Source organism: Neopelma chrysocephalum, unplaced genomic scaffold (assembly GCF_003984885.1).
Source record: "Neopelma chrysocephalum unplaced genomic scaffold, ASM398488v2 Primary Assembly neopelma1_74, whole genome shotgun sequence".
Lineage (NCBI taxonomy): Eukaryota > Metazoa > Chordata > Aves > Passeriformes > Pipridae > Neopelma > Neopelma chrysocephalum.
Genome location: NW_020897735.1, coordinates 5,579,842 through 5,598,966, shown reverse-complemented (window position 1 = coordinate 5,598,966; position 19,125 = coordinate 5,579,842). Strand labels below are relative to the sequence as shown.

General features: G+C 49.7%; 2 protein-coding genes across 3 annotated transcripts in view; one reads left to right on the top strand and one right to left on the bottom strand.

Moving 5' to 3' along the window:
* The first annotated feature begins 44 nt into the window (after positions 1-44).
* QRFP (pyroglutamylated RFamide peptide) lies at positions 45-3,461 on the top strand. The gene is made up of 2 exons (XM_027687764.1): positions 45-76; positions 1,187-3,461. The coding sequence occupies exon 2, from the start codon at positions 1,187-1,189 to the stop codon at positions 1,571-1,573; it is 387 nt and encodes a 128-aa protein (XP_027543565.1). The 5' UTR covers positions 45-76; the 3' UTR covers positions 1,574-3,461.
* Positions 3,462-6,353: 2,892 nt separating this feature from the next.
* The window catches only part of ABL1 (ABL proto-oncogene 1, non-receptor tyrosine kinase), a 78,664-nt gene continuing 65,892 nt past the window's right edge, over positions 6,354-19,125 (bottom strand). For both annotated transcript variants that reach the window (XM_027687736.1, XM_027687737.1), the window contains exons 5-11: positions 18,762-18,846; positions 18,221-18,398; positions 15,841-16,025; positions 13,593-13,745; positions 12,860-12,949; positions 12,366-12,530; positions 6,354-10,056 (exon numbers count right to left, since the gene is read on the bottom strand). In XM_027687736.1, coding sequence (XP_027543537.1) covers positions 8,360-10,056; positions 12,366-12,530; positions 12,860-12,949; positions 13,593-13,745; positions 15,841-16,025; positions 18,221-18,398; positions 18,762-18,846 — 2,553 coding nt within the window. In that variant the 3' untranslated portion in view covers positions 6,354-8,359. The remainder of the gene's footprint in view (positions 10,057-12,365; positions 12,531-12,859; positions 12,950-13,592; positions 13,746-15,840; positions 16,026-18,220; positions 18,399-18,761; positions 18,847-19,125) is intronic.

The window sequence follows — 19,125 nt, the reverse complement described above, 5'->3', positions numbered from 1 at the left end:
TGGCTGCTCATCTGGGCACAGGGCAGCACGGAGCAGGGCCAGGGCTGGCAGTGCTGGGCAGCGCCAGGGCAGAGAGGTGAGTGGCTGGCATGTGTCTGTCTATCTATCTGTCTGTCTGTCTGTCCCCACATACCTGCTTCACACCTGCAGCCAGTGAGGAGGCAAAGGCTGGTGGGAGGCAGCTGGGGACCCACCGGCACCCCCAGACCCCAGGAAGGGACTCAGCACCCCCTGCTCTGGCTGCAGCCAGTGATTTGGCTCCACGATGGGCAACTGGGTGGAAAAAGGGAGAGAGCAAAATGACAGCAAGGTGTGAAAGAGGCAGGGAGCACCCAGAAGTGAAGCCCCTGGGCTGAGGGGTGCTGGGGAGGGCATGTAGGGGCTTTGGTGCAGCTGGGTCTGGTGTAGGAGTGAGGAGCTACCACCTGCAGCAGCCCCCACCCTGCAACCACAGGGCAGAAACCCCGGCCCCCAGAAGCTGCAGTGACTTTTAAGGCAACATCTCCAGCAAATAATAAATATAATAATAATTAATAATAATAATAATGCCACCATTTTCCCTTCCTGAGCCTTTGTGGGAGGCACCACTGCACACAACCCAGGACTGTGCTCACTCCCACTCTGCTCAGACCTCACTGCCAGGGCACCTTCGACCCCCATAAAGCAGAGGGATGTCGAGAACCTTCCTCTGCATCTGTGTCATCCAGGCACTGCGGGCAGGACTTACTCGTGGGGACAATCAGGGTGATGCACAAAGTCCTCCCGAGGTGCCTCCAAGAGGAGGGGGCAACTCTGGAGCCCTTCGCCCTGCCCGGCTCTCAGCCCCCCACCCCAGCAGAGCCCGGCTGGCTCCCGGCTGCGAACCAGGGGAGTCGCTGCAAGGCTGGGATTTGTGAGCACGGAGCTGCTGCTGCTGAAGGGCAGCAGGTCTGAAGGAAGCGTTGGGGGAGCTCAGACTCCCCCAGCACCCGCACTGGGGCTGGGTGCTGGTGTGGAGGCTGCAGAAGGAGCAGTGGGTGCTTGGTGTGGGGTGACGTTCTAGCAGGGCCAGCAGGGCTGGTTTGGGGGTGCTGCCGCAGGGGTGAGGACCTGGGGGCCGAGGGCATCCCGTGCTGCTGCCCCAGCCGCCGCGCGAGGATGCTCGGCGGTTCACTGACCTGCCTTTCCCTCCCTGTGCTTCCCCCAGATGAGAGCATCCTACTCGCTGTCCTGCCTCTTCCTCCTGAGCCTGGGGACCTGCTTCCCTCCCAGCGAGCGGCGGGAGCCGGGACGCCCCGGGGAGGGGACCGTGCTCGGTCCCAGGTGGCAACTAGCGGCGGAGGACCCGGGCGCCGGCTGGAGGGCAGGGGCGAAGCGGAGGCGAAGCGAGGAGCTGGACGCGCTGCTGGGCATCGCCCGGGAGCTGCGGGACTACGGCTCGGCGGGGGCCGGGCAGCGGCCGGGCAGGCGGGGGGGCTCCGAGGTGCTGCCCGCCGCGGGGGAGAAGCGCAGCGGAACCCTGGGCAACCTGGCCGAGGAGCTCAACGGCTACAACAGGAAAAAAGGGGGCTTCACCTTCCGCTTCGGGAGATGAGGGCTTGGATTTGATCCCCCCCCCGCCCTCCTGCGGGTCACCCCGTCCCGTCCTTCCCTTCCATCTCGCCTGGGTTTGCTCGGACAAAAGGGTATTGGGGTTTTTTTGCTGCTGGGATTGCCTCGGGGATGGGGGACACCGCGTTTGCTCCGCTCGCAGCCCTCCTCTAGGTCTCATGTCCCTGTTCCCAACCAGTGCAACAGAAGAAGAGGAGGGTGCCTTAAAAAGAAGCCCCCGCATCCCTTTCCTGGTCACAGACAGTTTTGCAGGGGCACAAGGAAAGGGCCGAGCACTGGGGCTCCAGTGCTGCAGTGCTGGCCGAGAGCAGGGATGGCACATGGGGACAGGCAGAGCAGGGGTGACACACCAGAACGGGCAGTGCCAGTAGGGCCAGACAGCAAGGCTGGAGGGTTACAGTGGGATAATCTTGGTGGTGACAGTCCCCAGGGACTGCCTGTAGCTGCCATCCAGGGCCGGCTGTTAGGGAGGAGAGGGTCCTTCAGAGCTCTCCGCCGAGTTGCTGCTCTCCTGCCTATTAAGGAAAAGTCCCTCCGGCAGCAAATTCTGCTTAGTGTCAAGATGCCGCTTACACGAGGCAGCTCCTGCGTGCAAAAACCAGGGCAGAGCAGCGGAGTTTGAGAAAATCCTGTCCTTAGCAATCCCTGGCATGAGCACAGAAACCTGCCCTGGCATCACCAGTCCTGCCACAGCCCCAACATCCCTTTCACTCTCTGGCCCACAGAGTCAGTCCTCACCAGGGTGAGGCGGTGATGACCGACCTTTGGTATCCTTGTCACACCACCCCAGCACCTGCCTGGAAGCCTGGCCCTTCCCAATTCCTTCCTGGCCTCATCCCCACCTATTCCCAGCTGTAGAATTTGGGTGCAGAAGGGCTGAAACAAGGACTTCTGCACCTCACTGAGGACTTCTCAGTGTCTCCCTGCTCTCCAGTCCCCAGTGATGCAGCTTTGGGAATAACCAGCCCCAAAAGCCAGCAGCCACGGCGGTACAAGACAAACCCCACTGCCCAGACACTGCCTTCCCCTCCTTTGGGCAGACTGAGCTCTGCCAGCGTCGGCATTTGCTCTGTGCCTGCCAGAGGTACCAGCAATCAGAGCTCTAACTACCTGCTGCAGGCACTAACAGCAACTTACACACTGAGCGACTGCTGATATTTTATTGCAGGCACAAAAATGAGCCGGGAGATGATTTGCAAGCGCTAAATTGCACCCTCAAAAATCAGAGACCATGGCAGGACTTGGTTGGGGGAGTAAAAAGATTAAAAAAAACCCCTAAATCAGGCTGCAAGAGGTGCATTGTAATATCCATCAAGCAGACAGACCACTTAATGCAGTGCTGCGTGAGTTGCTCTGGCAGCAGGAGCAGTAACTAAAGGCTGGATGGAGGAGCTGGAACCCCCGGGAAAACATCAGCCATGGGGTTCAAGGAGGAGTGATGGAGACACCGGACCAGGCTCATCTAGGGAGGGTGCAGAACGGGAGAAACTCCAGGTTTTCAGGGATACAGAGGATGCCAGGGTTTGGTCCTCACATGGAGATACGACCAGCTGCGAAGGTGAGGAAGGGCATTTCCCTCCCCTGCATCCCTGCTGCCAGGACCACCTCACACTGTGGGGACCACAGCAGAGACCAACAGCACTCAGGATGGCTGAGCCCACACAGCCCCCCGCCCCAGGCACCCCCAAAGCCACCTCCATCCCTCTCGATTCCGCCCCAGCACAGGCCCTGGTTTGGATCGGGACGCAGGCGCCGCGCTCGCATCCCTCAGTGGAGACGGGAGCTTTATCGATGTTTCTATGGCAACTACTCTTTTTTTTTCCCCCCTTTCTTTTGAGTGTTCAAACCATCAATAAATACGCACTGATCAATTTTACCCTGCACTGGAGTTGGGGGAGGGATGGGGAGGGAGGAAGGGGAAAGAGTTTTGGAGCAACTCTGGGTTAGTGAGGGCCGGTAAATCCCTGGCTTTGCCGTGATGGATCATTGCAGGGAAAAGTGGCACTGGCTGCTGCAGAAAGGGAAAGGAAAACTGCCGGGCAATGCTGTGGCCACAGGGATGCCTGAGCTACCGCTCTCAAGAGCAGGAGAGGAACAGGCTCAGAGCAGCACGATAAAAGCACACGTATAACGAGGCTGATTGATGTCCAATAACCTCTGTAGAACTCACTGAAAGTGAAGCACTTACCTGGCAGGTGGGACAGAGCTGGGCTCAGCCCCTGCACCCCAGGGCTCCTTGATGGCCAGCTTGGTGCCACAGGGGTGATGCCATGCCCCTGCTCACCCTCTGGCAGGAAAGGGGTTCCCATCAGGCTGCAATGTGGGGCAGGTGAGGGGCTGTGGCACCCCTGGAGCTCGCCTTGGCACACACCTTAGGGTGGCTGGTGTGCTTGGGAAGAGGCAGCATTCCAGGCTCTCCATTATTGCTCCTTAGTGATTAACGCTGCGGGGAGAGGGGAGGTAAAAGTGAAGGGAAAATAACTGCCTGGAGTCTGGGGGTGTGTCTGGGAGGAAGGAGGGGGGAACGTGCAAAGAACGATCCCCAGGAGGCTGGAAAGCCTTTCCCTGCACACTGGATGTGGTGTCTCCCATCCAGCTCTTCCCAAATCCTCCCCTCCCCAGTCCCTTTGTGAAGCAGCTCCTGAGGGGACACCCAGACCCCCAACACCTTTGTGAGCGGGAGACCTTGGAACCCACCTGCACAACAAACTGTAAGGAGCTGGATCCACTGTGGAACGGCCACACAGGTGGCAGAGAGGAGCGTGGACAAGGCAGGACATTCCTGGAGCTCTGGTACCACTGTCTGCTGTGCCAGCCAACCCACACAGGGATGGCACCAAACTGGCACTGGATTCTTCTACACACAGCCAGTGGGCCCAGGCAGCAAGGGCTGATGCAGACGCTGCCAACATCACCACTGCTGGGACCCCCTATAAAACACCCCCTTATCCTCCCCTGCTCAGGCACAACCCTTGTCCCTGTCCCAGCCCCGTCTCCGCCCATCCACTCCATTCCCACAGGCTGCTCCTCACCTTTCCTCCACCCCGAGCAGACCTGCAGCACTACAAACACACACAACAGGAACAGCAAATTTCAGAAGCCCAGGGGATCCTCTGCAGAGAAAGAGCCCGATTTAATCACATCCAAGGGACTCATGAAGAGGCTCGTGTATCATAACTGGGTCATGCAGTGCTGTGGCTCCCGAGCACAGGTGGGACCTTTATCAGCAGAATGGATGGCAGGACAAGCACTGAACCCTCAACAGGAAAATGTTCAGCCTGGACTGGATGCAGGTCAACTTTCTGCTGAGCTGGATCTACCGTTCAACACCCACTGGGCAGCACTGCCAGGGAGGACAGCTCTGAGCCCAGCCTCTACACGGGAATGACTCACAGGGCTGTCCCTCATCCACAGCTTTAGGGGCACCAGCACTGCCCAGGCATCAGGACTGGCCATGGATTGATTCAGGAGCATCATTCCCAGCAGCCCACCCAGGTCAGGGCTCAGCCTTGGACCGGGAGTGTCCCCTGCTCTGCTGCCAGCCCGCTCTTAGATGCACAGGTGATGTCAGGATCCCTCTCCTCAGAGGTGACACTGTGTTTAGGTGTGTTTTCCTTTCTTTTCAATTGTGGAAGGATGAATGTCAACCAAGGGAGAGGCTGTGGGTTGTCCCTGACCATCCTGGGGGACAGGCAGCACTCCCACACACCTGAAAGCACTGCTGGCCCAGCAGCACCTCCACAAGCCAGGATGTCACACCAGCCTGTCTGTAATAATGTGGGATTTTTAAGAGAAAAGAGCCTAAAACACTGACCACATTTTACATCTAGTGACAAGCAACTTCTCAACAAAAGGCAAGATGACAAGTTTTCCTTTAAAACTTAAAAGAGCGAACATTGTAATTTCAAAGACAGGAAAACCAAAACAAAACCACAAACACAGCTATTTTTCCCCCAGAGCACTCTCACTTTCAAGCTCAATAGCCTTGAAAATTGGAGCAATCAAACTGTTAAATGCATCGATCTGTTAAATCAACTCCTACTGTACTCAGCTAAATTTAGCCTTTAATCCCCTCTCTTTCACTCCCAACACCACAGATCTCGGGGCTTTCCCCAGACAGGTAACCCGGCCTCTGCCTTCCCACGACACCACGGACTGGTCCCTAAGCCAGAGGAGATGGAGGTCACCAAGAGTGGTGGTATTTAGGGGCAGGTTAAGCTTCTTCATCTTCCCTCAGCCCACAGCTATTCACCATATGCAAGTCTTTGAAGAGCAGCCTGGACATTGACCTCGCCAGGATCTTGGTCACATTCCCACCCAGAACCCTCCAGATTTGCTGGGAAGGCTGCAGATAAAAATGGGCAACCTGAAATGAAGGAGGGAACTGTATAAGGAGAGAAACTCATGGGTCATTTCATAGCAGAGGAGAAGGGAACCACAAGAGCAGCTGAATTACAGATTACAAACCGTTAACAGGAAGAAAAGTTTAGTCAAATCTCTGATTTAAATCTTTGAAGACAACAGTGGAGTCTTTGATTCAAAAGAGGTGATGACACAGTCTTTATTCTGTGCATCTCTTTTCTCTCCTGACTTCCCAGAGCCAGATCAAAAGAACATGGAAAGGGGCTGCTGCCTGGCTCCACAAATCCCTCTGTGCCAAAGGGCCACGCTGAACCCCCCAGACAGGGAACCCCTGTTTTCAGATGCCGAATCTAAGGGGAGATAACTGGGTTGGAAAAGCTTTGCTAACAGACAAACACAGGTTTTCCTCAACATTGATTTATTTTTAAATACACTACACAAGAGAGACTGGAATAAAAAATAAATCAAAAAAAAAAAAGAAAAGTAGAGAAAGAGAGGAGGAAGAATTGAAAGTCGTGTACAGAAACAATCTGTACTGGACTAAATTAAAGGGGAAACGACCCCCTTAAGTATCACAGAGATGAAGGACAGAGCTATTTACACACTGTAAAAAAGACAAGTCTACAAAAGTGTGTAATAACAAGATACAAATGTATAATATAGTGGCACAATATGTTATCAAAGTAAAAACAGTACCTCCAGGAAAGAGACAGTCCAAGGGTTGGTTTTTTTTCTCTTTTCTTACATTTTTAAAGGCAGCCTGTGGCAGAAAGTGTGTATTTTCTTTTGAACATTTGTCACATGTGAAGTCATGGCTGTTTGTGAGGGCGAGAAGTGGTGTGAACACACACGAGTGAACTACTAGAAATCATATACAAAACAAACAGTTCCAAAGAGAACAGCATAAAATACAATTGAAGGCAATTAGTGTTTAAGATACACAAGAGGGGTCACAAGAGTTACAGAGGAACAGGACATGAAAAATGTGTTTTTCTCATGTTTGGAACTGTTAAGAGGAGTTAAATTGCACTGTTAATAGCCCTAAACCTTGTTCTTTCACTATTGTCACAAGTCACAGTTAGTTCCCAGCCGCGCTGCATTAGTTGGGAAGGTCACAGGACCTTGGAAAGGAAGGCCAGGAGTCCTGCTGGCAGCATTTTGTGGCAGTTTCCTTGGGAGATGCACCCAAGGGAAGTGTCTGCAGTCTTCACAGATCCTTGTTTGATGTTGGATGGAACCACACCACCATGAAGGTACTAATAGTTTTAACCCCAGAGTACTGGCGTTGGAGCTCTTCCCGGGGAGCTCCACTGGCACGGAAAGGCAGGCACCACAGCCCCTCAAAGCACAGGAGGGCAGAGGCCAGGCCCCATCTCTGCTCTCAGAACAAAAAACTGGAAATTCAACTGGAGGCACAGCAGTTCTCACCCACTGCAATGTGCAGGCTCAGCCAAAAGGGCTGCTGGAGGCACAGTGGTGTCTCAGAGCTCATCCCAAGCCATCCCCCCTCACTGCCACCCTCTGGCTTTCAGGGAGCAATGCCTTGCTCAGCACCAGCTCCCCGGGCTCTGCAACCCCTCACCCCAAACACCAGCCCAAATAATGTCAGATATCACGAGATTGTGATAGCACAACCTCCTCCAGACCTTCATCACTCCTGTTTCACTACCCAGGGAGATCCGCAGGTGCTGCCTCCAACATTGGAACCCAACAACTCATTTGAGCTCAACAACACTGAGAATCTACTGAAAGCACAGAAACAAAGGGCAGCTGGTGGAATCACAGGAAGAATTTGGGCAATCATCACTTGTAGCATTCTGTCATTCAAAAAAAATTTACACTAATTATTTTTCCCCCTCCCCTCCCAAGCGCCAAATCTGTTGCATTAATGGCAGGTAAGTGTCAGACTCGGGCCAGGGCCATGTGCTGCAGCTCTCCCAAGAAACACAGTGGGTATATTGCTATCCAAACACTCATCCTCGTGTACAGGGGGGTAGAGAGAGGGGACAAAAATGCAGTACAAAGTCCTCCTGAGGAGGATGGTATCTCAGTGTCCATCAGCCTGGCTTCAGTCTTAACGGTCTGTCCAGAACAATAAAATATTACTAAAAAGGCATGGCGTGACATCAGCATTTAGACTTGTAGTCCACAAGGCAAGAACTCCACAGATAAGACAATTACGACTATATGAAACACAGGGAATCTGAGTTCAGAGGGTGGAAAGTGCCTCCTGAACACAGCCCTGCCCTTTGGAGCTGGGGCGTCCAGTCACAGTCTGCGTCCTTTGCGCAGCCCCAGCCTGAACACCCCGGTCCTTTTGTCAGTCCACACGTTACTCTCTCCTCAGTTGGCTTTGGCCCATTGTGTGATTGATTTGACTTGTGTGTTCCTAACCCGGTTTTTTCTGCTACCTCTGAACAATGTCGCTGATTTCTTTCACTGAACTGAGAAGTTTGCTAAAGTCCTGGGTGGCCGCGGCACCGCTGCCGGCCGTGGCCGGGCAGATCTGGAGCTCCCGTAGGTTGTTCTCCAGCTTATTGATGGCCTCCCTAAAGGCAAATTTGTTCCTCATCTGCTGAATGGAGTCCACGTAGCTCACGCAGAAGGTGTAGAGGTTCTTGCCAGCCTCCAAGACAGCGCTGTGGCTTGCCATTTGCTCAGAGTTCTTGCTGATGGCGACCCGCAGAGCCTCGGTGCTTTCCAGCACCACCCCTTTGGTGATGGTGCCACTGGCAATCCTCTCCGGGGGCTGCCGGGTCTTCCGCAGCGAGACCCTGGTGGATATGAGAGGGATGAAGGCCGTGGATGACGCCTGGTCCCCGCCTGGGGCAGAGGGTATGGACGAGGAAGAGGCAGCTGGGGTTGCTGTGCTCAGCAGCAGCTTTGTAGAGGACTGTGGCTTTGGTACAGAGGGGATCCCCAGCTTTTTCACACCTTCCCCTGACTGGTTTGGCTTGACAGCATCACTGCCTGCAGCCTCTCCAACCTGAGTCAACTGTTTGGATTTCGGCCCAGACACCACATCTGCTGCTTCATGGCTGGGACTGTGAGAAACCTTCCCAGGCTTGGCGATGGAGGATGAAGAGAGAGGGAGTGGAGGGGCTGGTTTCAGCTTTGATAACTTCCCTTTGTCCTTCCCTGCTGACTCCGAGGTCTGCTTGATCCTCCTCAATCGTGGCTCCTCAGAGGAAGCCTTGCTGGCCCCCATGAACCCAGCAGGGTTGGGTTTGGCAGCAGAACCTTGGTCCATGGTCACAGTGGTACCTAAGGCACTGGATTTGACTCCATCGTCCTTGTGGAGCCCACAGGAGGAAGGAGGGGCAGCAGGTTGCCTACGGCCAAGTTTTGGTGTCAGGGTGGGAGGGCTGGAGCCAGGGCTCGACTCTGCATCTTTGAACACATCATCAGTGGTCTCTTCATTTTTCTTAAGCAGCCGTGGAGGAGGGGTCACTGTCCCCCTGACAGCAATGTCAGTCTTGGCCTCGTTTGCTCGCTTCCGAGGCAGTGCTGGCTTCTCACTTTTGTGCCCCCCAAAAGTGGAGGAATCAAACTGGCGTCCCGTGGACTGCAAATCCCGGGGCAGAGTCACGGATTTCCACTCCGTGTCCTTCGCTCCATGGGGCACACAGGAGGCTGAGCAGGACCTCAGGAAACGCTTGCTGGAGTTGGAACTGCTCTCCTCCTCCCCAGCCACCCCTCGACTGCTGCTCATCGTGCTGGACTTCTTCCGTAAATGGGGAGACAGGAACCCAGAGTTCCCAGCAACAACCCCGTTGGTGACACCAGCCCCATTGCTTGGGTTCTGAAACTTGGAGGGGTCAGCTGTGTCTGTGGGGGGTGCAATGAAAGCCCCATTGCCAGCATCCCTGCACTCCTCCTCCCCGCCCGCCCGGCGGTCCGAGTGTCCGTCCATCTCTCTGAAGGAACTGCTCCGTTTGGGAGGGGTGGGAGCAGTCTTCTTCTTCTTCTTGATCAGGGCACTGAAGAGGTTGTGCTTTTTGTCCTTTGGAAGCAGCCGCTCATCTTCATTCAAACTGCTCTCCAGGGCCACCCTCTCCTTCCGCGGGAGCAAGGGAGAAATAGCAGGTTCATGGTCCAGAGGGTCTGCAAGGGAAATGAAAACAGTTTTCTGAGCATTGCTCCAAGAGCCAGAATAATCTGTTTATTATTGCTGCAAACCTGCAGCACCTCCAAAAGGTGGAGGTTCTCTAAAGAGACACAACTTCAGAGCAGAGTTAAAGCAAGTGCAGCCACACTCAAGTCTGGACTGAATGTGGTCCCTGATCCTGCATCCATTCACTCCTGAGGTGGCTGCCAAACTGCTTTCCCTGTAGGCTTCCGATTGAAAGAACATCACACAAACATCACATATTCGTGTTCAGATTCCCATCCTCACATCTGGAGACTTGTCTAAACTTCACACTGTGAAGAAGATAAATACAAAGAGGCCTTTGCTTTAGTCCCTGTGCTATTGCTGTGTTTTGAATCGCTGACCCTCTGAATTAATAAGGCACCTCTGTAACCCACCTCCATCCCCAGGCTCCTCCTTCATTTTCCTGATGTCATCCTTTGTGGGGAATGGAAATAACTGTTCCATGAGCAGAAATCAAGACCAAGATACATTTCAGGTCGTACCATGGTGAAGATGCTCAGCTTTGTACAGTAACAGAGGAAAGGGGCAGCACCAGCCTCCTTCAGCAGCACCGCTGCGGAGGGAAGTGATGGGGTGACCCTTTCTCCACTTACAAGAGGTATTTAAAAATGAATAATGGTTTATAATAAATTCATACAGAGTCCTGAAGGTCTCTGTGTTTGACTGACAGAGGGGCTCACTTCCAGGCCAGGCACTGTGAAGGCATTCTGATCCAAAGGAGGAATGCCTGCAGGGCAGCAGATACATTTACAGCTTGACTAGGCAGTAAGAGGGGAGGTGAAGCAGAGTCATAGGGGAAAGAAGGATGCTTCTCAGTCACATGTTGGACATCATCATGCTATGGGTAGGATTTTGGTTGAGGGGAGAGAATTTGAAATAAAATAGTTGTGGACTTAGAGAAGACAGCACACTTTCACAGGAACACCATTCCCACAGGACTTATGGGGACCTGGACAGCCAGAGCACAGGTCATGGCCTTTCTGATTATAGACACTGGAGTTGCAGGATCCACAGAAAACTAGCAGCTTGCACTGAGGATCAGCTTCCAGCTGCTGGACTTGCTATGGAAACACTGACAATTGGAAGGGAAACTGCAATAAAACTTTAATGTGCAAAATTTTCTTTCACAGTAAAGAGTGAAATGACTCCCAGCATAATGTTAAAATCGTATTATTCCTGCTGCACTTGAATCTCTCAAAACCCTTAAGTATTTAAATGAAATTATTTTACTTCAAAAGCTTGTAATAATAGGCAATTTCATTTCCTATATATGGTAAATAACCTCCATTTCTAAGTCACTTTTACTTTCTTTTCCCAATATTTTAAATCCCCTCCTTTTTCCCCCCTTCTTTGTCTAGATGTGCATTTGCTACTGAAACATGTACTACTAGATGAATCTGACATTACACAAAAAAGGTCACGTGAATGGTCAGAAGAAGCAGCCTCAACAGGAGCTGAAAAAACCCCCACTGTATTTCATTTTACCTTATTATTTTTCAAACGAGGTAGATACAAATCTCCTGTACTCAGTCACCCTTTTACCACCGCTTTTATTTCCTCGGAATGGCAAGTAAATGTCTGAAGAAACTGATTGGAAGTTTAATTTTATGGGAGATTCTGTAAATACCTCTTTGTCCCTCGCTGAAATTATATTTGGTACCTGCCAAGAGTAATACTCTTCTGTGCTGCAAGCACAAATCTGGTAGGATGGAAAGTGAAGAAACCTCCCTTATGGGGCTTGCAAAACCCGAGCTATCACCCTGCTTTAAATTATGCAGTGTGGTAGTGTAAAGTGGCTTGAACACAGCAGATTACCCTGCACTCAGAGGCAGTGGGAGATCCCACTGATAGCTCCTGCCAGGGAATGGGAAGAGGATATGATCAGAGAGCTCTGTGCTCAGGCTCTGGTCTTTAGGGAGCTCCAGGTAACAGCCATTATAAGTTAAAAGAACTCCGAGGGCTTCTCTGAGCAACGGCAGGGATAGCACCAGTCCCTCAGCCAGTTAAGGATTCACACTCCCAGCTGCTGTGTGTATCTGGTCCCAGAATTAACAACCTACCTTTGCAAAAACTAATAAAAGGAGTTCTGGACCCAGGACAGCAAACTCAGCAGCCTGTCACCCAGAAACACAGCACTGGTACAACAGAGATGGCACCTGTTATTAGGTACAGCTCTGCCTACGTGAAGGCCTGGAGCAAGATGTGCATGTTGTTTTTCCCTGTATTTCCTGAAGGAATAATGACTTTAATTAAAACCTACCACATTCCCCCTGGCCTCGAGCATGTGCAGTCTCCAAGCCCTCGTTGGCATCTTTGCTTTCAGCTGCTCTCCTTGATGTTCGTGTCTTAGTTGGTAACTCTGGGGCTTGGAGGAAATTGCTCACTACACTCCTCATGCCCTTCTTTCCCAATTCCTTCTCCACCTCTGCAACGCACAGAAGAAAAACATTTATTTAAATCAGCAGAAGATAAAAAGCTACTGCACTGTTTGGAGTTAATATCACAAAAAGAAAAGTGAGCAATGCAAAGCAGAAGTTCCTTGAGGTTATTCAGCCATTTGGCCCTTTAATATGAGATGTCTGCTCCCCAAAAAACCCCACATGCAAATATGTATCTGCTTTCTATGCCATTTACACCAGGTAGTACAACCTAGGACTGAGTTTCAGTGAAAACAGTCTATGAATAACATGCAGAGTTAAGGATGCAGTCAGCTCTTTCCCCATCTCTGGAATTGCTGGTCCAAGAGGAACTTACCATCTGATATGCTGGATTCCTGAAACATAGTTTCAAAGGCCTGATGGATCTCGGCAAAGGAAGGTCTATCAGAAGGGCTCCACTGCCAGCCTGAAAAAAACACACCACCACTCAAAACTTGCCTCCAGCAGCAGACACTCAGTACTCTGCACCAGGAGCAGCCAGAAATCACACTTCCCTTCTAATACACTGAGGGAGATAAAACACTGACACAGAAATCTGATTTACAGGGTGTTGGGTGTCTGCAACCACTTTGGCTCAGTGACAGCTGCAGACACCCAGCACTCCCTAAATCAGGTTTCCATGTTAGTGTGTGACAGTAGGTGCTGAGCACCACTGGAAAAAAGCCTGTGGCACTGAGTCACGTACCAAGTAGCCACAGTGAAGAGGAACAGTCAGTCCTGCAAGAAACCAAACGAAGCTCCTGCTTCATCCTTGAGCACAAGCTTTTCTTTAAGTTGTCAGGAAAAAGGAGACAAAGAAAGCATTGAGATCCACAACAAATCTCTCCCCGAGGCCTGTGGGCTCCCAGCAGGGATGAACAGCTGGTTTCATGGCGTGTTCATCCTCTGGGGAAAGCAGCTTTAACCAAACACTTCCACACAGCATTGCACCTTCCCTGGGACTGGCGGGGGGGTTTCTCGTGCCTTGCCGCACGTGGCCACATCCCGGCACTTTTGTTGCACCCCTGCAGAGCTAAAAAGCAGCATTTGCAAGGCTGAGGAACACTTACATGCTCTCATGAGCTCATAAACTTTCTCAGGACAGCCTTCAGGGCGCTCCATACGATAGTCTTTCTCCAACAGCTCATAGACTTGAGACAGGTCAATGCCAGGGTAAGGGGACATGCCGTAGGTTGCGATTTCCCACAGCAGAACGCCAAAGGCTGCAGTGGAGAAAAAGGGAGGGGGAAAAAAGGAAGAAAAAAAATCAATAAGCTTTGTTTTCATCTTAAATTTGGGAGGATGTTTAGTGGGACTAGTCACTAAACAGTGCTGCACACTTAGACCAGCTCTGGGTGGCTCAGATCCCATGCTCAGCAGCAGCTTAAATGTTAAAGAAGCATAACAAGCCTCTCCGTCAGCACAGACAAGTCTCCTGCGATATGACAGGGTAGAATTAGACTAATTTTCAATGTATCAGTTGTCTCAAACCTGAACGCCTTGAGATCCTTCAAGTCCTATTAGAGGCACAATTAAGAGACTTCACAGTGGATTAGCTGAAACCGCTTCACTGCTGCACTGCAGTCACTCCCTCAGTGTGACAGCTCCTCTCATTTGCAACCTCTCCCTGGAGGACTTGCACATTTTAATAGCTCAGTGTTTTTGGGGTGCCCTTGTTTAGCTGCAGCGTGGTCTTGAAGGGAAATGTGGGAGGCAGCAGTGAGAGGAAAGTTTTAGCAGTTGCTAGCAAGACACGGTGAGGGTGAGACGTTTTGGTCACAGGGAAAAGCTGAACAGGAAAAGGGAGAGCACAAAAAGGGTCTTGGAACAGGCGAGGCATTCAATTCTCAGGAGCTGGTGGGGATGCAGGTCAGCACCAGGGTCAGGCAGCTAAACCCAGGAGTCAGGCACACAGAATAAACCCAACACCAGTTCAACAACCTGCATGTAATTAGTTCAGTCACCCTATTCTGTTCTTAACCTGAAGAGAAAGCGATTACAATTCTGCATAAGTAAGGAAATCACATCACATTACATGGCAAAGCCACCAAGGGCAATCTACATTAGACATTTCTGTGCACAATTTTCTTTGATTGCTGTCTTGAGGCAGTGAGGTGAAAACATCTAAACTCTGGCATTCCCAGCAGCAGCCGTGGCCTCCAGGGACAGTTGGTTTGCTCTGATCACACCCCAAAGTCCTCTGCCCCAACTCTGCTTTGCAAGGTTACAACTAACCCTAACTAAAGGTACCCAATACTCCTGTAGGATCTTTCCTCCTGGATTACTCTACTGCTGAAATGCAACAGGGATCCTGCAGCCACCACAGCAGCATCCTGAGGCTGTGGCAGACAGAAACAGCCAACACCACTTGCAAGTCCAAAGCAGCAGAAACACCTTGGTCAGTAGTCACATATTCTTTGGGAAGCTGTTTTGGGCTTTAGAGAACATTCTGCATCAGCCACCTACCTAAAAGTTTCTTCAAAATAAAGCCTTTCTCTGCACAGTTTCCCCCAAACTGCAGAAAACTTCAGTACTGCTTCAGTACTGTCTGTTGGTTTATATATAGAAGATGCTCAGGATATCATTTTCCAAGTGCTTTTGGGACCACGTCCCACAAACTTCTATCTCATGTCACTGGGCACTTTTGAGAATTTGACCAACAGCTATGGCAGAGATATAAAACCCAAAGAAGGGCTGATAAAAGTACAATGAGATTTTCTGTGGTCAGATTTGAAAGAACAGAGCTCCACTTAGCTAAGCCTACTCTTATCACCAGCACTTCAGGGCTCTTCAATAACCATTTGTCATCAAATTTCCCCACTGCTTCTCCTCATCTCACTCCAAAGATTATTCTTTTAAAATGCAGAAAGATGAAGTTGGAGCTATCGCTAGACAGATACACACATAATTATTATTTTTTTAACATAAAACGAACCAGATTCTTTCCTCCTTGAAGTAGTTAGGAAGTTTTTTTGCTATGTAACAATATATCCCTTCATAATCCTGTGCCATAACTCCATCAAGGCAGTAGCATTGGTGTCCTCCAGCCCCATTTCATACATTTCTATAAACCCTACAGTATCCTTTATTTTCATATTTGCCAACAACTCAAATATATAAAGTCAGGTCAGCATCCTCTGTGCTCTGCTCTCAGACTGCCTGAACAGAGATTAGTTCCTGCACTCTGACAAGCTCAAAGAACAATGTGGCTCAAACCAGGGAACGTGCTCCCTCCTGAAATGTTCCACAATGGCCTCATTTCACAGCCCTGGAAAAGAAGACTATAATCTGCATTAATTTGTACATGCAAATTCTTACCCCAGACGTCGGATTTAATGGAGAACTTGTTGTAGGCCAGGCTTTCTGGGGCTGTCCACTTGATGGGGAATTTGGCCCCAGCGTGGGCCGTGTACGTGTCACCCGTCATTAACCTGCTCAGGCCAAAGTCTGCCACCTTCACCAAGTGGTTCTCCCCTACAAGGCAGTTCCTGGCAGCAAGGTCCCTAAAAAAAAAAAAAGACAAAAAATAGGCAATGAGAAGTCTTTGCCATCTCACTTTTAGCGATAGCAAGGAAACCTGCTGTTCCCAAAGAAACCTGGGCCTCTGTGATTATTTTGATGAGAGTATTAAACAGAAATTCTGTAGTTACATCACCCATGTGAGAGGGAAAGTTATTTTCCATCCTGGCTTTGTAAGACTGTCATCCAAGCGTTTTTGTGGTTTTTTTCCCTAATCTGAAGTGAGAGCTTCAAGAAGCCCCCTCAGTTTCAATAAAAGCTGCCACCCTCAGGATAAAAATAATGTAAAGAAATGTCAGCGCTCAAGTTATCAATAGCTGAGGATGAGCACTGAAGAAACCCAGTCTCAAAGCCTCACTTTTTGCCCACCCCTCTAACGCTTCAGTCACCCCAACTAACACCAGTTATTCTCCAGAGTCCTTTTCCAGTCCTTGCTCAAGCACCAGGATTAGCTCCCAGCTCTGCCCTCCCTCCTTCCAAGTGTACCACCTTCTACAACACAACTTGTTCACACCATCTTTTGGCCTTTGCAAACCTGTTGTGGCCTCTGCTGTCAGTATTGACATTTTCAAGGGACTGGGCAATAAGCAAAATTAAGCTTGTCCTCTGCACTTTTTCACCTGGCTCCACCCTGGCAGGTGAGAGATGTGCATGTTGCATTTGCCTCTTCCCTGGCTCGTACCTGCTGTTTGCACACTCAGAAACGCTTCAGGAGGATAAAAAGGTAAAGCACAGAAGTATATCTTTCCTAATATTAGGTTTTGTTAAAACATTCTTCCAGATTAGGTCACGTTGAACTAAAAATTGATTCTACCAGGAAGCTCCAGTCAGATCTTTAGATAAGAGGCAGACACTGCCACTGATTCTTTTGCTTGTTCTGCTCAATCAGAATAAATTAAAAATTAAAAAAAAAAAAGAGAAAAGAAAAAATTACATCTTACTAGACGCCCATTAAATTTTCACAGTGTTTTTGACTATACCTTCTTATCAATGCTGATTACTACAATGTGTATCTAAATAAAAGCTCCTCTTCATAATCAAATTCCTCCTCCTTCCTGATTCATTAAATGAGGTCAGAGCCCAGCATTTGAATCCATGGATGTGAATTGTGACAACACTCTTCAAATAATTGGGTAGGTGGTTATGGGGGTGGCTGATAAGGAAAAATGCTACTATTTATTTTAGATAAATGGATCATCAGAAATAAGAGGAAATTAAATGAATGGCAGAGCAGACAAATGAGATTCACACAAAGAGGTTTTTAAAGTTTACTTCCTGCAGGCTGACGGGACAAAACACTTTCAACAGAGCAAATCAAAGGCTGGAAATTTTAATTGGCAGCATCACTGTTCAATTTATTGACCGATGGCAGCATTTAAACAGGCCTTTCAGGCAGCAAAGGCAATGCATGACTTGGAGGAGCACCTAGAACTTTACACACGATCTTCATATTTGTCTCTGTGAAAAAACACGTGCTAATTCCATATTCCAGTTAATTGGGCAGGAAAGGTCACGCTACGACACCGAGAGCATCTTGTATAAAGCTCAGTGACTCTCCAGCCCTGGCGCAGGATGTGTCATTACATTGCCAGGAGCCCACTTCTGCAGATGAGGAACGTAAAGCTCCAGCCATAATTGCAGCACTCTTAAAGGTCAGAGTCTCTGAGACTTTTAAGACTGCAGAGATGCTTATTAAAGTGAATACGCAATCCGGACAATAGCGGGAACAATCCCTACAGAGGATGGGAAACAAGGCGAACCAAATAAGAAAGAACATGGGCTGACGTGGCTCTTAGAGGGTGGCTCTGCTGTGAGCACTTGCTCACATCCAGCAACACCAACTGCAGTTTTAATGGCTGTTACAATCAAGGAAGTAGCTTATCTGGTCCATTAAAAGTCTGTTACTTTGGGAAGCCTTTACAATTAAGGCCCTTGCCCAAAATATAAAAGAACCGATGTGTCTTTCACCTGCAGCCTCTTCAAAGGTAAGAGAAAAACCCTGAGAGAAAACCCATCCTATAGACAGGTTAACAGACTGTGCCAGAACACAATGCACTAGTGTGTTAAATATAGAACAGCAACTGCATCTAAGCCAATGCCGTGACAGCCTGAAAGGCAGGAAAATACATCAAGGGGTGTTCTGTGCTCGAGATTCAGGGGTGCTCATGGTCCTTCCTACCTGTGAATGAAGTTTTTCTTCTCCAGGTACTCCATGGCTGAGGAGATCTGAGTTGCCATGTACAGCAGCACCACAGCATTCACCTCCTGCCTGTTACACTCACGCAGATAATCCAGCAGGTTCCCATATGTCATGAACTCTGTGATGATGTAGAAAGGAGGTTCCCGCGTGCACACCCCTGGGGACCAACACAAAGGTGCCAATGAGTGTTTGAGAACCTCAGTGAATCTTCAGGTTGTGTCCTCGAGGGCAATTTGCACCTCTAGAAGGTAGAAATCTGGGGCTTATGGAAAGAATGAGTTCTGCTTGGAAGTGGTTAATAGAGGGGTTTAATTTTCTGCTTCAGGCTCTGGCAAATTAAACATTAGGGAGACGAGATCATTAAAAATCATGTATTAGTGGTACAAATTGTGAATTTTGCCAGACAATAAGTGTCTGTATTTAAAGCCTTGGTATGGTAAGCAGCTTATCTGCTCCTTAACATCCATATCACTGCACAAGGGTTTAGTTCAAATCCCTCTGCTTGGTATTTATCACTTACCTAATAATTGCACCAAGTTTGGATGCTTGATCTCCTTCATTACTGCAGCTTCTTTCAAGAACTCTTCCACTTCCATGGTATCCTCCTGCAGAACAATGGCAAAGCTTTGGCAAACAGTGTGCACAAAAGGGGAACAGATTTTTGTATGAGGACACAAAAAGAACTGCAAACTGACAACATAAGCCATAGTTCTTGCAAGGTAATTTTTCCCTGTGGTCACATCACAAAGCCAGGGAGTTAGGAACATTGGCTTTTTTGTATGATTTAAAAAATACATATTTTTGTCATTCTTATTCTAACTGAGCTTTCTGGGGAAAGAAAATCCATATCCTTTTTGTGAGGGGTCTCTCACAGGAACACTCAG